This window comes from Echinops telfairi, unplaced genomic scaffold (genome assembly GCF_000313985.2).
Source record: "Echinops telfairi isolate 266 unplaced genomic scaffold, ASM31398v2 ScPeMD7_7469;HRSCAF=8507_0, whole genome shotgun sequence".
Lineage (NCBI taxonomy): Eukaryota > Metazoa > Chordata > Mammalia > Afrosoricida > Tenrecidae > Echinops > Echinops telfairi.
The window spans coordinates 66,753,840-66,771,587 of NW_022111372.1; the positions used below are offsets into that span (position 1 = coordinate 66,753,840).

Below are 17,748 nucleotides of genomic sequence, written 5' to 3' on the forward strand. Positions count from 1 at the left end.
AACTCTGCCCTTATGTGTGGACACCAGCCCCAGCTGCTTAGCTATTAATTCTCAAGCATGGATAACTGGCTGATCTTTAATGAAACTAGCCATATGTTCTACATGATAAAGGGTGAGGCATTTAAAACCTGGAAACTTGTAAAATTATGAGTTACCCGCATGTCATTGCCAAGTCTCAAATGGCAGGGGCCACATGGAAAGGTGTTAAGAAATGACACTGTAACTTTTGATAGGGGGCCCCATGGAAAATTGCTCTATCTCTTTCTGCTGTGGCATCCAACACCTCTCATACTTTCCCCAAATAGTAGTTGGGCATAGGGGGGCTTTATCCCCCATGCCTGGATTAAAAATGTTTGCCATAAGCCTGAATTTTTGGTGTGGCTACTTTAATATTGCCATCAATTTTGCCTTGACAGCTTTCAATGCATAGAAAATAACCATGTATCCTCTGTAGCTCTTTTGAATTTAATAAATAAAACAAAAGGGGGGAATTGAGGGATTTCTCCCAAGGTGTTGCCCCCAAGGAAAGTAGGTCAGATTATTCTCCCTAAGGGTTATCAGCCATGTAGAGCAGACTGTAAAGTCTGTCCCACCCGAAGTAGGGCCCACTCCCTTCTGATAAGGATAGTATAGATTGTTTCCCTGGAGAGTCTAGGGAGGTCAAGCCCACTCAGGGGTCAACAATGTAAGGCTGCCATATTGGGTCTAGGGTCTGCCACATGTGTAGCCCTAGTCCTTCCCCTTCCTACTGTGTATATCCCTAGCTCATCCCCTTCCTGTGACGCGTACCAGTAATCATGCCCCTAAGTATATATGGGCCTTGGTGAGAGATAAAGAGCTCTCTCCTGCCCTCTCGTCCCCCACCTCTGCGTGTCCCACCAAGAGGAGCTGCGGTGTGCATGCCGCCATGAAGTGTGTCTGGCTTCTCTATGATTCTCTCCTGTGCTCCGTGACTTTGCTCTAATCTTTATATATCTTAACTGTACGACTGCTCCTGCTGAACCCGTAATTAGTTGTGGGGGGCTGGTTACCCCCACAATTGGTATTCATTAAAATACTTGAGCTCATAAAGGTATTTTTTAATTGGGGTTCCATTACCTTTTTGTTTGTGAAATCGTTGTGATTTCTGAAAAGAAACAGGTCCTTTCGATGCTTCTGAAGTTGTAATATCATAAGCACCTGGTGATGGCGCACAACCTAAAGGACATACAACACATGGTCATTTAGTGCTAATTATGACCTTGCTATGTCATAGTCAAAGTGCCATTGAAAAGGTAATTGCTTCTTCGTTTTATTGAAAATAGCATAAAGCAGAGAGGTTATATCATTATCTTTCCAAATACTCTTTATTTCAACTGGATCAAATGAACATGTACAACGGAATCAAAGAGTAATGACAGTATTGGGATAAATATCATACAGTGACAATCAATATGGCTTTATTACTAAGGATTTAATATGAGAAACAATAAAATATTTGGTATCAACTCTACTCAAAATTATTGAAGTAGCTAAAATCAAATTCTAGAAATGAAACAAAAGATATCTACTCATTAGGATTTAGTCTAAAAATGTATTATAATCTTTCTCTGATTATTGCCAGTACAGCAGACTCACTGATGATGCCATTAAAGTCTTAATGAAATAATAAAAGAAACCAGGCTAAGAGCAATTCAAAATTCTGGGACACTTACCAGATGCCAATCATTATTTTAAGTATTTTAAGCATATAACCTAATGTTAAAATCACAAATGTCCTACAATAGATTAATTCTAATTTACATATAAGGAAGTTTACTTAGGTGTGGAGAATTTATAAAGTCAGATTACTCAAAGTATTGACTATACATTGGTATCTTTTGATGTTCCAGAAACTTATACATTATCTCACTTAGAAGAAGTCTCAAATTGAGGCAACTCCACTTACTTTATTCTCAGCAGATTTGAAATCAGGCCCTCCAGACTTTCCATTAAAAAATGTCCTTATTACAAATTTTTAGATGATTAGGAACCAGTAGATTTGTACAAGTCTCTGAAAAACTCTATTTTATATATTTTACTATCGACTTTCGTACAAATAAATAGAAATAGCAAGGAGCCTCTCATATCCCAAGCAAGGCAACAACTGCTATCATAAATGTTTTTTTAATGACATGCAGGGACTCATTAGTATGCCTGGTTAGCATTACACACACACACACACACACACACACACACACACACACACACACACACAGCTATAAAAAATACATACTAGCGGTCGCATTGCTAGGTGCTGGCTATCAGGTTGATTTTTTTAAACAGTTTTATTGACATTTAATTCACATATCACACACTTCAACAGTTTGATCATATCAAAAGAAGTTGTACAATTATCACCACAATCATTTCTAGGACATTTTCTTCTTTCTTGTATGCACTGCTACCGCTCCCCATTTCCCTCTACCCTCCTCTCCCATACTCCAAAGAAGCCATTAATCCAGTTACTGCCTTTATAGATTGACCTATCCTAGATTTCATATACTGGAAAACATACAAAATAAAAAATAAACCAGAGAAACATCTCAATTGAAAAGTAGAAGATATTAAAAACCAGAACTTAAAATTAGTCAAAAGAGAGGTACATTTTTAATCTAACGGTTCTGCAATGATCCATTTTCCACTGCTTACTGCACCATAGCAAGGTTATTTACAAAGAGGAAATTCAGTGGATGTTCAATTTGCCTGAATTTCCTCTTCCTTTTTTTTAAAAAAATCTATGAAACAATCTACAATGGGTCAAAAGGGACATCAAATGATAAGGCCTTACATTTTAACCCAGCCTCATCTACCATCATCCAGGTAACAATGCTGGTGGACAGCAAAGTTATTCACATCCCTCCACTATGTTCAGGGGGCACACACCAGAGGCTTAATCCAAGTAGGGACACTGCAAATGGATTCTGGATTTACACTGTCATTCACAGCCTTTTGCAAACCGAGTATTCACAATTTAAGCCTTTCAATCTCCAGATGCTATTCTTTCTGATAGCCAGGCACCATCTTTCTTTACCACACTTTGCTGAAGCAACCATATTTTCAGTGATTTTTATGAGGGTAAGTATGGAGCAGGGCCATGTGCTAAGAACAAACTGTCTTTAAATTGAGGCTAGAATTAAGTGTGGGCTCAATATTCACCCACATATCTATGGCTTACATATGTTTTTGGTTTACTTTAGAGGTTTCATTATTTTATGATTGTCAACCATCCCCAAGGCAAAAGGTAATCCTTTAGACAGTATCATTAATTTATCTATTGGCATAGAAAGACATTGTTGAGAAAAGGAAATTATACAAGTATAGGCTGGCTCTGAACTGCATACATGAATTGTTAATTTGTACAGATTAAATTCTTAAGTAAAGGGGCACTACTATTACACTAACAGTGGGGGCTGGTGATAGGGCAAATTTTCCAGCAACACCCATTCACAAAAGCAGGATCATGCCCATCAGAAGAAAGCAAGGCATTAAAATAGTAAGTATAAGGCAGTTCTGGGCACCTTTTATTGGGGACCCTAAAAGTAAGGAATCCGAATCCTAGGTGGTTTTTGACTCATAGTGACCCCATGTGACCTGAAGAGCTGCCCCATTAGGTTTCCCAGGCAGCAATTTTTCCCCCCCTTTTCCCGGTTTATAGACATATAAAACCTATACATTTCAATGGTTTAAACATATTTAAAAAGTTATGCAATCATCACTACAATCAATTTTAGAATCCTTCATTCTTGTACTGCCCTGTTTCCAGGACTAAAACTTTTTATGGGAGTAGGAAGTAAGTAGTCTTCCTCCTGCAGAGTGACTGGTGCTTTTGAATTGCTGATCTTGTGGATCAGATCGTGAGGGACCCCTACATCACCGAGCATCTCATGGCAAACATAGACTTGACAAAAAGTATTAATCTTAGCATGCTCAGATTTCCCAAACGTTGTAAACTGTTTATATACTACAGTGAGGACTAGGGCTTACCAAGGCTTTCAAAAATCAGGCAAGTATGATAAATCTTCCTAGAGCATTCATTTTACTCATTTGGGCTAAGAGTCAGGAAGCAGTATTGGTGGTGGTGATGGTTGCTGTATACTTATCTAGGACTCCTGATGACCTCCTACGTGCACAGTAGAATCAATCCACATGGTTTTTAGAAGCAGACATCTAGGCCTGTATCCTGTGGTGCCTCTGGGTGGGTTCAAGCTGGGAACTCCTGAAATCATGTTAGGGATGGCATTTCTTCTTAGAGCAATCATTTTATTCTTTTGGATATGGAGTAGGGAGGGAAGAATTTAATCTGTACAAATTAGCAATTCATGTAATGCGGTTCAGAGCCAGCCTATACTTGTATAACTTCCTTTTCTCAACAACGTGTTACAGTTTATGCCAATGGTTAAATTAATAACACTGTCAAAAGGATTACCTTATACCTTAGAAGGATGACTAAAATAATGAAGCCTCTAAAGTGAACCAGAAACATATGTAAACAATAGATATGTGAGTGAATTTCGAGCCCACACTTAATTCTACATCCTTTTTCTTTTAACTCTATTTTCCCCACAAGCTTTTTAATACCCCCTCCCACCATATTTGACTCTTCCATTTAAGAAAATAAGTTTGTGCTGCTTTGGTCTTCCTTTATGAGCAGAGGGGGCACAGAGTTTTATATTCACAAGTTAGCTGACAGAAATTAAAGATACAAGAGAGCATCTAATAGAGTATAATACACAGTGTTCACCTGTACCACTTATTGACTGCTAATAACAAGACCCCTGTTTTCTCAACGGTAAAATGAGGACAATAATCAGTACCAGACTATACAAGAAATAAACGAAATGATGAGGGAAAGACCTTAGCCCCAGTCCCAGTGCTATGCTTAAGAGCACACACAGGTCAGGCAGGTGGTGGCCTAGAGTCATACCTCAGCTAAGCCAAGGGTTGTCTGTGTACTACTGGGAAAATAATTTTACTTCACTTCAGACATTTAGTCCACACAAAAAATAGTATCTCTTAAAAGTATCTGTTAAGGACTTTAAGGAGAACCCAAGTAAAGATTTCGTATAATGCCTGGCATCAGTCGATGCTAACTCATAGCGACCCTATAGCACAGGATAGAATTGCCCCTGTGGGTTTCCAAGATTCTAACTCTTTACAGGAGTAGAAAGCCCCCAAAGGGGCTGGTGGTTTCAAACTGCTGACCTCACGGTTAGCAGGCCCAACTCATAACCACACCACCACCAGGACTCTAGTATATGGATAAGTGGTCAATTCTGGCTGTCATTAGGTCAGCTATATTGTTTTCAATAAGTCCTACTGCTGTAATTTTACACCAAGTACCTGCCTTTACCAATAATAATTTATGCCCGGATGGAATATCCAAAAGAAACCCATAACAGAGGCTTTCTCACCCCAGTCTCCTTCAGCCTGCCTTACTTTCACACCACTAAGTTTATAGACTAATCCTCACTTGCAGGTTAAGAGCTATGGGCAGGAACTGGTTTCATTCACTGCAGTATCTTTAGCAACCACAGCAGGATATGCAGTGTTGTAGTTAATTATTGTGGAGTACATTTCAACACAGCAAGTTCATAACAAGCAGTAAAAATTAATACGCTTGAGAAAATAAATCAATTCAAACGTATCCGTTCCCAGTCTTTCAGCCTCTGATGAAGGGAACTCAGGAGCCTAGAACTTCTCCCGTACCCCAGCTCCTTCCCCATACGCACCAGAAGGGTCATTGAATCGTTTCAGAGGCGCTTTAGGAAATGACATGCTGAAGATGAACTCCACTAACAGAAGATCACAGGATTTAGGCGAAAGCGCCGGCAGGTAATCTCAATCTACTCTCTTCAAATTCAAACTACCCGCACATTCCCAGCCCATAAGAACCTCCGCCAATTGGAAAACGATATCCATGGTGTAAGCCAATCACACACGGGAATGCTAACCGAGCATGCGCACAATGATTTAGCTTGCCCAATGAAATGGACTGTGAGTCAAAGCTACTAGCCAATAGGAATCTACCTTTCACTGCTCTCCCGCCCCCCGCCCCCGACAATTTCTGACGTCTCCATTTGACCAAAATAGGAGATTTGGGAAGTTGCGTTTTGGTGACAATCATGTAGCGTTTCCATTTAATTGCTTCCAACCTTCTCCCACTCTTCTGGGGATGCAGAATATTCTGAGTTTCAACTTTTCTATATTGGTCTTGAATACCCGTCCAAAATGATTACAGAAAAGGAAAAATGGCACACGCCCAAACGCCCTCTATGCGCAAGCGAGGGCGGGGCATAGCTGCGCACGGGCAGTCTGCGCACGGGCAGTCGTCTGCGCGCGTGCGCCCTGCTCGCAAAATTGAGCGGCCGCCGGTAGGCAAGAGGAGTATGTCGGCCCCGTTTGAGGAGCGCAGTGGGGTGGTTCCTTGCGGGACACCGTGGGGTCAGTGGTACCAGACTCTGGAGGAGGTGTTCATTGAAGTTCAAGTGCCACCGGGCACCCGTGCCCAGGATATCCAGTGCTGCCTGCAGAGCCGGCATGTGGCGCTGGCCGTGGGTGGTCGCGAGATTCTCAAGGTAGCGGCCAGAGGTGCCTTGTATTGTCTTCCTGGCCCCTCTTCATTCCCGAACCCGAAGCTTCCGTTCCCGAATGGAAAGGCCTTAGGGAAGTTCTGCGACGCCTCTGGCCGCATGAATGCTAACGTCCTGATTTTCGTCTGGTCGACTAGCCCAGAAGTGAGCCCATGTATTTCCCTTATTTTCAAACCAGACTAGGTGTTTCTCTGAGCGTCTTCAGTTAAGAACAATAATTAGCTCATTAAAGCACCTGATCTTCACTGAACTAGGTCCTGGTGGCACAACAGGGAATGTGGCAGTACGGGTACGTTGTTGAGGTGTGTGCTAAAGCAACTAATATTTAGGTCGGGTATTAGAAAATCAAGGAGCCCTGGTGTGCTTATGCGCTGTTCCGCAATATGCAGTTCGTAACCAACCATCCGCTCGAGGGAGAAAGACCAGGTTTTCTACTCTCGTGATCAGTCTCCGACAAAGGGGCTGTTCTACACCGTCCTATAGGGTCGCCGTGAGTCGGCATGGACTTGATAGCCGTGAGTTTGGTTGGGGTTTCATTAGAAAATTACTTTGTTGTACAACATATAATAAAATAAATGCACATACTATAATACTGTAACAACAGGGTAAGGTTTCAGAGATGACATAAGGTGATATATTTTCTTGGTTGAAATTCTAAAACTTCTGCATGCTTCTGGAGTGGGCCCCCCCTATGCGAAGGATGTGAAGACAATAATCAAACCCTGTTCCCAGTTACGTCTTCTCATTCATGCCCCCTTTTACTTTGTTAAGCTTGTAGCTAAATTTAATTCGCCAATTGTAGTTGGTAGTCTTTCTCAGATTAGGTGTCTGATGACTGTAGTTTGAGGGTGAAGGGAGGAGACGGTTGGATCGTCTGCCTCTGCCGGTTTTTAAATTTTCTAGCCTTGGCAAGAATCTGTTTCAGTGTCTCCAAAGCTTTTTTTTTTTTTCATTCTTATGAGGCGGGTAATTTCTCATGGGCCAGTGTGGTGATATCCATATGAAGAGTTTGTGCAAGTGATAAGCACATATGTCAGCCACTAATGTTTTCTATGGAAGTGTTTTGAGTGAGTGCCTCAGAGGAAAGGTAAAATTGCTTTGTACCAACTTGGATCTTAAAGGCCTCTCTGAATAGTGGTGCATTTTATTATTTCCTGAACAATGGATTAAGATTACAGTTCAAATTTCTTTTAGTAATTCTAATAACTTTAGCAATTTAGATGTCCTTGTAAATCAATAAGGTATGTGTTCTCACTGGTCAAGTTGACATACCCCAAATTGGTTTTGCATTTTATGCTGATTTCATTTCCTTTCCTAGCATTTCAATTTGGCAAGCAGCAGCAAATGAAAATTGATTTTACTGTGTGCATCCTCTCTTTTAAATACACATTTTGCGTATTTCTTTTTTTAGAACAACTATTTCAGAAAAATATCAGGTCACAACGAACCAGGTAGCAGATCTCAAGCAGTATGTGCTATAAAAAAACATTTAGTAAATGCCTAATTACCCATGAGAGATTGAAACAGTCTTTAAAAACTGACTTCTTAGTTTCAGCAAGAGGTCTCTTTTGATAGTTCATTTTAAGTGATAAAAGTAAAGCATTCTAGGTATTTACTTTACACTTGACTAGTGAGTGACAGGAAGTGTTTCTACATATTCAAGAGATGAAGGAGCTGTGATCTTTCTGACTGGCACATACACATACACGTTGGCAGAGTATCCCAAGCGCTGTGAAGTAGGCTCCCCTTCACTGGATGAGAGGAAACTTTCGACTGAGCATATATAAATGTAAAATACCACGACATTTCCTCTTCCTAGTCTAACAAAATTAAAAATTATATGTGGATCAAGTAAGCTAAAACCTTGAAAGCTTTATTATAAAAATTAGTGACATGTTATAATTTTACAAGTGTCTTGTATATATTTTTCAGGGCAAACTCTTTGATTCTACAATCGCTGATGAAGGCACATGGACATTGGGTGAGCATAATTGGTAATATTTCATTTCATAAAAGTCCTTTAAATTTTTAATTTTAACTTAGTATCCTTCATCCTTTTTTATAAGGGCCTCTTGTCTTTATAAGGGTGCCCTGGTAGCATAGTGGTTATGTTTGGGCTACGTTCTGCATGGTCAGCAGTTCGAAACCACCAGTATCTTCTAGGGAGAAAGACTGGGCTTTCTAGGTCTGTAAGCAGTTAGTTTGGGAAACTCACAAGGGATCGCTGTGAATCAGCATTGATTCCGTGGCAGTGAGTTTGATTTTGGTTTTGTCTTTATAAGGAGCCCTGGTGGCCAAGTGGTTACAGAGGTGGGCTGCTAAGTACAAGTCAGCAGTTCAAATCTATCAGCTTCAAGAGAAAGCTGAGGCTTTCTACTTAGTTAGTCTCAGAAATCCCCTGAGTTCTACCCTGCACTGTAGGTTCACTGTTAGAATTGACTCCATCGCAGTGAATTTTGGGTTCTTTTCCTTTATAGCTTTGAAAGTTAATGTAGTTGAAAGTTACACATTTAAAAACAGCTGTATATCGAGTACCAAATGATTTTAAAAATGTATGAAACCTAATTATTTTTACTTATGATTTTTACTTTTTGTTTATAGAGGACAGAAAGATGGTCCGAATTGTTCTTACAAAGACAAAAAGAGATGCAGCAAATTGCTGGACTTCTCTTCTAGAATCTGAATATGCAGCTGATCCTTGGGTCCAAGACCAAATGCAGAGAAAACTGACATTGGAGAGATTCCAGAAAGAAGTGAGTCAAACAAGTGTGTATGAACTCAAAATAATCACTATTATACTTACTCCTCACTTATTGATTATCTTGTTGGCACTTTGTACTCACAATAGTAGTTTAAAAAAACAACAACAAAAAAACCCTCCACCTATTTTACCCGTAAGTGCCATACATCTGGTGGTGACGAATGCCAAAGCCCAAGTGAAGGAAGATCAGCCCTGGATGTGATAGTGAAAGTTATGTGTCAGTTTGAGTCTTGATTTCATTGGTTTGGCATTTATGCAATGATGTATATAATGGACAGTTATAGAATGATTATACTTATGATATATAATGAGAATTATATAACAACAGTGTAATGATTAATTTGGCAGTTATGTAAACATGTAGTCATCCTCTAGTTTTTGGATATTTTGTGATCATTCATTTTTCCAGAAGGCCAGTTTCTGTATAATGACGTAGTCTTTGGAACCTAACCTTAAAAACACAATGTGGTTATGAAAAGTTACAAAAATTCTTCAGATCAGTTTTCTTAAAGTTAAATGTTTAGAAAATTGACTGGCGCTTTTAGGTATAGTTATGATTAATTTCCCTTAAGATGAACTTTGGTTTATTTGTACTGCCAAGTTACTGTTCATTGAGTATACCTAAGTAATACTTGAATAGACACAAAAATTGAATGATTAGCTTACATGCGATAAAAAGTGATAGGCCCCTCTACCAACATCCCTGCATACCATGCTCCTATCTCATTCTTAGATGTTGTTGTTTTTATTTAGTAACATAAATGAGGGGTCACTGTATCCTTTGACTTTTATTCTTTACTTGATTTTTCCTTTAATATAGTACATCTTGGGTCTATTTTCATGTAAGTACAGATACATAAACTTTTTAACGGCTTCTAAGTATTTTATAATTTGTATCTTAATAATTTAGCTAGTCATACTCTTTTATAGAATTTAGATTTATTTTTCTCTATTTCAAGCCAGACTTGTACTTTCATTTTTGTGAAACTGTTCAAACGTTCCCGCAAGACCGATATCTATAAAATTTCAGTCAATAATTTTCATGTATGTGCTGCTACTTCCCAAATATATGTCTCTAGCTTGATCTTTTCTTCTCAGCTTTGGACCCAAATGCCAATTGGCTAGTCAGCATCTCGCCTTGGAGCCCAAGTATATCTAAACATGTCCAAAATGAACGTCCCTTAATCCCTTCTAAAATGTGTTCTATCTCTTGCCATCAGTCTCTTACTTGATGGAAACTATTTGCTCAGGCCAAAACGAACTTGGGAATCATCCTTGATTCCTGTTTTTCTGTCAACCCCATTCAGTTTTTTTAGGAAATCATACTGGCACTAAGTCCCAAATATACCCAGAATGTTGCCACTTCTCACGAGCAACACTGCTACCACACTCATCTAAGCACTTAGACTCAGTGTCTCTGTGTAGGCTTTCCAAGACTATAAATCTTTACAGGAGCAGACAGACTCATCTTTCTTGGGAGTGAAGCAGCTGGTGGTTTTGAACCGCCAGCCTGCCAACAGTTTGATTAGCACCCCAATGCATAATAACCCACAGCACCACTAGGGATTCTCCTAATTGATCTCCTCACTCCTACCATTACCTAGCTATAAGCTAAACAAAGCAATTTGAAAATACTTTACATTATACTTTAAAGCCAGATCATGTCACTATTCAGAACTCTGAGATTCGTTCCCCATTCATTCTAGTAAAGCACAAGCAATTATTATCTCCTATTACTATTCCCTCAGCAGTGTACTTTAGCCTTCCAGACAATACAGGTCTGTTTGCGGTTCCTGAAGCCAGCCAGCCATTTATTTCCTTCTGATTGAAGTTCTTCCACAGATCTGATTGGCTAACTTATTCATTACTTGCAAGTCATTGCTCACTGAAATAATATTTTGATCATTCTGTTTAATTCTAGAATCTTTTCCCCATTTCTTATGACCCCCCCCCCCTTTTTGTGAAATAATAAAGCTTCACTGGGACACAGCTATGCTCATTCTCTTTTGTATTGCCTATGACTGTTTTCACAAAATGGCCCACAAAGCCTAAAATACTACCTGGCTCTCTTACAAAAAAAGTTTGATGACCCTTGGACTGGATAATTTATGCTTCATTGCTTTTTAATGCTACAATGTTTCTTGCTACTCCCAGAAAGATGAGTCTGTCTGCTCCTGTAAGGATTTATAGTATGAGAGCAGGGATTTTTGGTTTCTGAGTAGAATTGTGAGTGCCTTGGGCTTGACCAAGGGCGATGTAGCAGAGAGGAATTACTGAAACCTGAAAGAAGGCTGAACACGATAGTGGACAAGAGGAAAGTAAAAGGAAATAGAGGAAAGAACTAGGGAGCAAAGAACATTTATAGAGGCTTAAATGCAGGCATGGACATATGTAAATGTATATATGATGATGGAAAAATAGATTTATGTACATATATGTTAAGTATTAAGGTAGCAGATGGACATTGGGCCTCTTACTCAAGTACTCCGTCAATGCAAGAACATTTTATTCTAATAACCCAGCATTCTGTGATGCTCACCTTCCCAATAGGATCACTGAAGACAAAATGGGTGCATAAGCAAATGTGGTGAAGAATGCTGATGATACCCAGCTATCAAAAGATAGAGCTTCTGGGTCTTAAAGGCTTGAAGATAAACAAATGACCATCTAACTGAGAAGCAACAAAGCCCACATGGAAGAAGCACACCAGCCTGTGTGATCATGAGATGTCAATGGGATAAGGTATCAGGCATCAAAGACCCAGAACCAAAAAAATCATATTAAAGTGAATCAGGGGGAGTGTGGAGTGGACACCCAAAACCCATCTGTTAGACAATCGGACATCCATGCCCTTACAGAAGGGTCTCAAGGAAGTGACAAGCCAGTCAGGGTGCAGTATAGCACCAATGAAACACACAACTTTCCTCTATTTCTTTAGTGCTTCCACTCCCCCACTATCATGACCCCAATTCTACCTTGCAAATCTGGTTAGACCAGAGGCATGTACACTGCTACAGATAGAGCTGGAAACACAGGGAATCAAGGACAGATTAAAGCCCTCAGGGCCAATTATGAGAATAGCAGCGATACCAAGAAAGTCAGGTTAAGGTTGGGGGGGGGAGCGGGGGAACCAATCACAGTGATCTACATATAACCCCCTCCCTGGGAGACAGATAACAGAAAAATGGGTGAGGGGAAACAGCAGTCGGTATAAGACATGAAAAATAATAATTTTTAAATTATCAAGGGTTCATAGGGAAGGAGAGTGGGGGAGGGGGGAAATGAGCTGATACCAAGGGCTCAAGTAGAAAGAAAATATTTTGAAAATGATTATGGCAACATGTATAAATGTGCTTGACACAATGGGTTGTGATAAGGCCTGTTCGAGCCCCCAATAAAATGATTTAAAAAACAAACAAAAACAATCATCACTGCTATTGAGTTGATGCCGACTCATAGCAACCTTAGAGGGAAGGATAGAGCGACCCCTGTGAGTTTGAGACTGTTACTCATTGCAGGCATAGAAAGCCCCTACCTTTCTCCCACACACAAACAATGACTCAGTAAATATTTGTTGACTAAATTACTCTAGAAAAACTGAAACCTGAGATGATAGTATAGCCTAACAGTCAAGACATCATGGTCTGGCTACATGTTGCCCAAATCCAAGTTTCTCAGTAGAAAAATGATGTTGGGCAGATTCCCTAATTTCAAGTACAGTGAGATAGTTAATAAGATTGTTGTAAGACTAAATGTGTAAATATATATAGCTCTTAGAACCCCGCCTGGGAAACAATCTGTTTTTAAAAATATTCTCAAGTAAAGCCTGCTTACACATTAATAATGAAATTTGTTTTAAATTCCATGCTTATCAACACTGTAAAACATCAATTTTTAAATACTTGTCTAAGTCTGTAAGTTATAAAACGTTATCATTACATGTGCTTATTGGCCATTTTAGATTTTATTTTTGATCATTTGCATCTTTTTTATAATTTCCTTTTGGGCTACTTATACTTTCCTTGTAAGATATAATTTATTATAATTTTTATTTATATCTTTCAGAATCCTGGTTTTGATTTCAGTGGAGCAGAAATCTCAGGAAACTACTCCAAGGGTGGACCAGATTTCTCAAATCTTGAGAAATAACTGCTATGTGTGTTTTTATTTTCTGCATTCCATGGATCCTTGCAGATGTTGCCAACCTAATCAAAGAAACAGATTATGTTGCCAACCTAATCAAAGAAACCGTTCATCCATAGAAGAACTACGGACGCCTACTTAAGAAACCTCAAAGTACATTTCAAAAGTTTTAAATATTGCACTCAAATATGATTTTTATAGGAAACGTCTAAACAATGAGAATCCTTCTGTGGATAATAGCCTTTTCCCCTTGATTTTGCTTAGAACGGAGTTTTATATGTTGCATTTTACTAATTTCATATTTGACTTTTTTAATATAAAAAACATCAGAAAACATGCAGATATAGATGACAAAATGGCAGGGTTCTTTCAGAAAACAAGCTTTTGCTTAGATTAAGTGTGGTGCAGTAATAATATTCAATAAACTTTTTTTTTTTGAATAAACTTTTCCAGTAGTTTGTGAGATATGTGTGTGAGATTTGCTCATTAGATGGTATCCACTGGACTTCTCCAGGTGTAAAACTGTACTTTTTCTGTAAGTGATTTGTGGGAAGATAGTTTCTGAGCAGGATTTCAGACCGATTCAGTCATGGTTGGCATAGTGGAAGCATAACAGACACACCTGCATTTGTAAACTGAGGGTGTCAAAATAACCAGAACAAGAAAAATTGCGGGTTAAAGCCTTGGAATGGGAGACTTGCACGAGGAGTATTTATCCCTTTCAGGAGTGTGACTCAGGTGATTGGATTATTACTGGAACTGGAGAGCCACACACATTCAAAATGCCAGGGCTAGCTGCCATCTCTGGGCACTGGTTTGCAATTCTGCTGATCAAGAGATCGAAGCATGTGCAATTTGCATCTGCCCTTGTTTTCTAAAAGGACATTGTTTCTGGGAGGAGATTAAGTTTACAGGATGGTGTCAACTCATAGTATTTTCCATTCCAGTTGTTCCAGTACACTCACCATTTACTTCAGGTCCGGTCCAGTTTGGCATTGGCCTTGACTGAATTGGGAAGAACCAGTTCAAAGCAGTTTCAAAGTACTGTTGTTTCTCATCAAATTTTTCATTTACTATGTCAGTATTTTTTCATGCTACCTATTTTATTCAGTTAAAAGCTATTATTAATTTGGTGCTCTCAAAATTACTCCAGATTTGACCAGTGAAAAACCATTTAGGTAATATATGTGCCCTTTTGACATGACCCCATCTTTCAGATTTTCTGACACTGATTTAGATTCACTATGCTTTCCCGTCTCTAGCTCGGTAATCATTTTTGCAAGGAGCTTTGCCTCTCTTTAGTGGAGAAGAGTTTAGAAGCCAAGATCTGTGTGTGAGATTTGTTCATTGCTGTTGGCGTATATGCATAATGTGTTTATGTCCATATTTATTTCTACATGCACATTTAAAACTGGGTCCACATTGATAACTTTCATTCCAGGTCCATGAGTTTCGTTTTAATTTCAGCTCCATATTTGTAGTTTCCTTCTACAAGAGTGGGAAACCTAGTTCTTATTTTCTTGTGCATATGAAGTCATGCCAAGTTTTTCACTCACTTTTAAAAATCAAGTTATTTTCTTACTGTTGAGGTATGAGTTCATTGTGTACTGTAGATCAGTGGTTCTCAGCCTGGGGGTCGAACATTCCTTTCAGAAGGTTCACCCGGTTCATAACAGTAATGAAGTAGCAATGAAAATAATGATATGGTTGGGGGGGTGGTCACCACAACATGAGGAAGTGTATTAAAGGGTCGCGGCATTAGGAAAGTTGAGAACCCCTGCTCTAGAAGCAAATCCTTTGTTGGATGCAATTTGCAACTTCCTACCTTAACTCCTGGCATCCTGGTAGTGTAGTGGTTATAAATGGGGCTGTGAACCACTTGCATCATCAGGTGCTCCCCATGGGAGAAAGATGGAACTTTTTATTCCAGCAAAGAATGTCTTGGAAAGCCACAGGGGCAGTTGTACCCTATCTATTGGGTTGCCATGAGTCAGCATTGAAGTGATGGCAATGAGTTTTTTTGTTTTTTTCTCCCACTCTTAGAAGTTAGCTGCTAACTATATGGTCAGCAGTTTGAACCACCAGCCACTGCAGTTAAAAATTAATCTTGGAACCTCACAGGGACAGTTCTGCCCTGTCTTTTAGGTTTGCTATGTGTCAGAAATAACTCGATGGCAGTGAGTTTGAGTTTTTAAAATATCAGGGTGTTTTTTAATATAACTTGAAAGAGGCACAATTTGTCCCGCTATGGTTAAGAACCCTTTCCCTAACATGCCCTTTTTTGCTTGCTCTAGTTTTACTTTTAGATAAGATGTAGAGTTTAGGTAGATGTTTATGTTTTTATATAACTCGGGTACTGCTATTTCAAAAGCTTATGTTGAAAATACTACCCTTCCTCTATTGAATTGTTTTTATACTTAGTAAAAAAATATCAATTATTTGTTTTGAATTTAAGGTTTGTTTAATGACCCAGTTCTACTTTGCAACACATGGGGTTACCATGACTGAGACAATTATATTGTATTTTAAACAACTAACAACAACAACAAAAAAAACCAAACCCACGCCATCAAATCTATTCTGATTCTTAGAAACCTTACGTAGGGTATCTGAGGTTGTACTCCATTGGTTATGGAGAAGACAGTCTTACCTTTCGCCTGAGTGGTTGGTAGGTTTGAACAGACCCTGAGATTTAGCAGTCCAGCTCTGCGCTAGCAGCGCCACCAGGGCTCCTTTGGAAAGATCATCATTAGGTAATAGCCATACTACTTAGGTGTTACTTTTTCTGCCACCATGCATCTACTTTAGCACTACATTTAAATATGGGCATCCTTTACTGTAGTTCTGCTATCAAATTCCCAATATAATTAAATAAAAACAAAACCACCTAGCAAAGCCGTGCATTTCAACTTTATTGAAAGGTATGTATATCCCTTAATACCAAAGCATAAATGGTAGTTGTTAGGTTACCTCTATCAACTGAAAATTACCACTGATGTATTCAGATATTTGAAATGTTCTCAGCTGTACAGGAAACAAAAGTGAACCACAAAAACCGTTTACAAAAAGTAATTTTAAGAGATACTATGATTCTTTGGTTTATTTATTTAGTGTATATTTACTCAAACACCTATAACACGATGTCCAAAGTAAATCTGAATTTGTTGCAACCAGTCTGGATGGTCTCAGAGTAACTGTTTACAATGCTTTACACACTGTGGTCTCCTTACATTCACTGACTTACATGGAACATCCAAAACACGATCCCAGCTACTTTGTTGTTATTAAGGTGCCAGCTTAAGATTTTATTTTGGCACAGTATGGGCACTTAATGAGATTATGTTAAAAAAAATTACAGGCAATTAATAGTCTTACAAAAACAGGCCTAAAAACAAGAGTGTTCAATCGAACTTGAACTTGTATTAGTGGGGTAAACCAAATTTCCAGCATTCATTTATTTTGAGTTTCTAGTAAGTGAAATTAATTTCTCAGTGATTGAAGCTAGCTAGATTGAGGCAGTAGATTCTGTATAAAAGGTTTTTATCCTGGATAAAATATCTCTGCTTTTCTAGGAAAAAAAACACATTAAAGATAATGAGTATGTCAAACTTGAGAGGTCTTTATTTAAAGTTGCTATGCAAAATGACTCCAAAGGTAAATGTCTCCAGGTGGCAACGATGTCCACATACATGGATTATGTATTTTCATTGTGGGTGCCAAGAAGCTATTTATACTGCCCAACACAGTAATCCTTGTTATGTCTTAACACACATTTGTATATGCTGCTTTTGATGTAAGCCTCATAGTACGCACAACTAGAATTACTTGAGTTTAATAGGGAGAGTGAGGGAAGAGAGATCAAGCAAAAGGCTAGAGTTAACCAGGTGACCTGGAAGATAGTAAAATGACTTAGTTTAAATACATTCATCCAGTAGAGAAATTGAGACCAATATTTAAATTCACAGTTTTACTTCCCCAGGTTTATCACTACAATTTCACATTTACGTGTGTAGCTTCAATATGTATCCATCACAGATGAATTCAAACGTAAATAGAACTCCACTATAGCATAATGTTGAGTAACCGATTTGCCCAAGTCAGAACACCAATGCTAACCTAATGTTTTAAGGTTTCACAGTTTAAATCCATCATAACATTATGGACTCCATAGCTTAGGGTTGTAGAGCAGCGGTTCTCAACCCGTGGGTCGCGACCCCTTTGTGTGTGTGTGTG

The 17,748-nt window shown here is 38.9% G+C and overlaps 2 protein-coding genes across 2 annotated transcripts in view; one reads left to right on the forward strand and one right to left on the reverse strand.

Annotated features, from left to right (window-relative positions):
- Positions 1-5,835, reverse strand: part of HMMR (hyaluronan mediated motility receptor) — a 36,025-nt gene extending 30,190 nt beyond the window's left edge. Inside the window, exons 1-2 of the mRNA XM_013004920.2 lie at positions 5,751-5,835; positions 1,099-1,197 (exon numbers count right to left, since the gene is read on the reverse strand). Of these exons, the coding sequence (XP_012860374.1) occupies positions 1,099-1,197; positions 5,751-5,796 (145 nt within the window). The 5' untranslated portion in view covers positions 5,797-5,835. The remainder of the gene's footprint in view (positions 1-1,098; positions 1,198-5,750) is intronic.
- Positions 5,836-6,385: 550 nt separating this feature from the next.
- NUDCD2 (NudC domain containing 2) lies at positions 6,386-13,962 on the forward strand. Its single transcript, XM_004696772.2, has 4 exons — positions 6,386-6,596; positions 8,544-8,592; positions 9,213-9,364; positions 13,438-13,962. Exons 1-4 carry the CDS (start codon positions 6,408-6,410, stop codon positions 13,519-13,521), a joined length of 474 nt encoding a protein of 157 aa, XP_004696829.1. The 5' UTR covers positions 6,386-6,407; the 3' UTR covers positions 13,522-13,962.
- The last annotated feature ends 3,786 nt before the right edge of the window (positions 13,963-17,748 follow it).

What these genes read in the sequence shown, in the direction of transcription:
- NUDCD2 (XM_004696772.2), top strand. Translation starts at nt 6,408, where the DNA reads ATGTCGGCCCCGTTTGAGGAGCGCAGTGGGGTGGTTCCTTGCGGGACA. An exon ending in GTGGTCGCGAGATTCTCAAG is followed by an intron (nt 6,597 to 8,543) that starts GTAGCGGCCAGA and finishes TATATTTTTCAG; the next exon opens with GGCAAACTCTTTGATTCTAC. An exon ending in TGGAGAGATTCCAGAAAGAA is followed by an intron (nt 9,365 to 13,437) that starts GTGAGTCAAACA and finishes TATATCTTTCAG; the next exon opens with AATCCTGGTTTTGATTTCAG.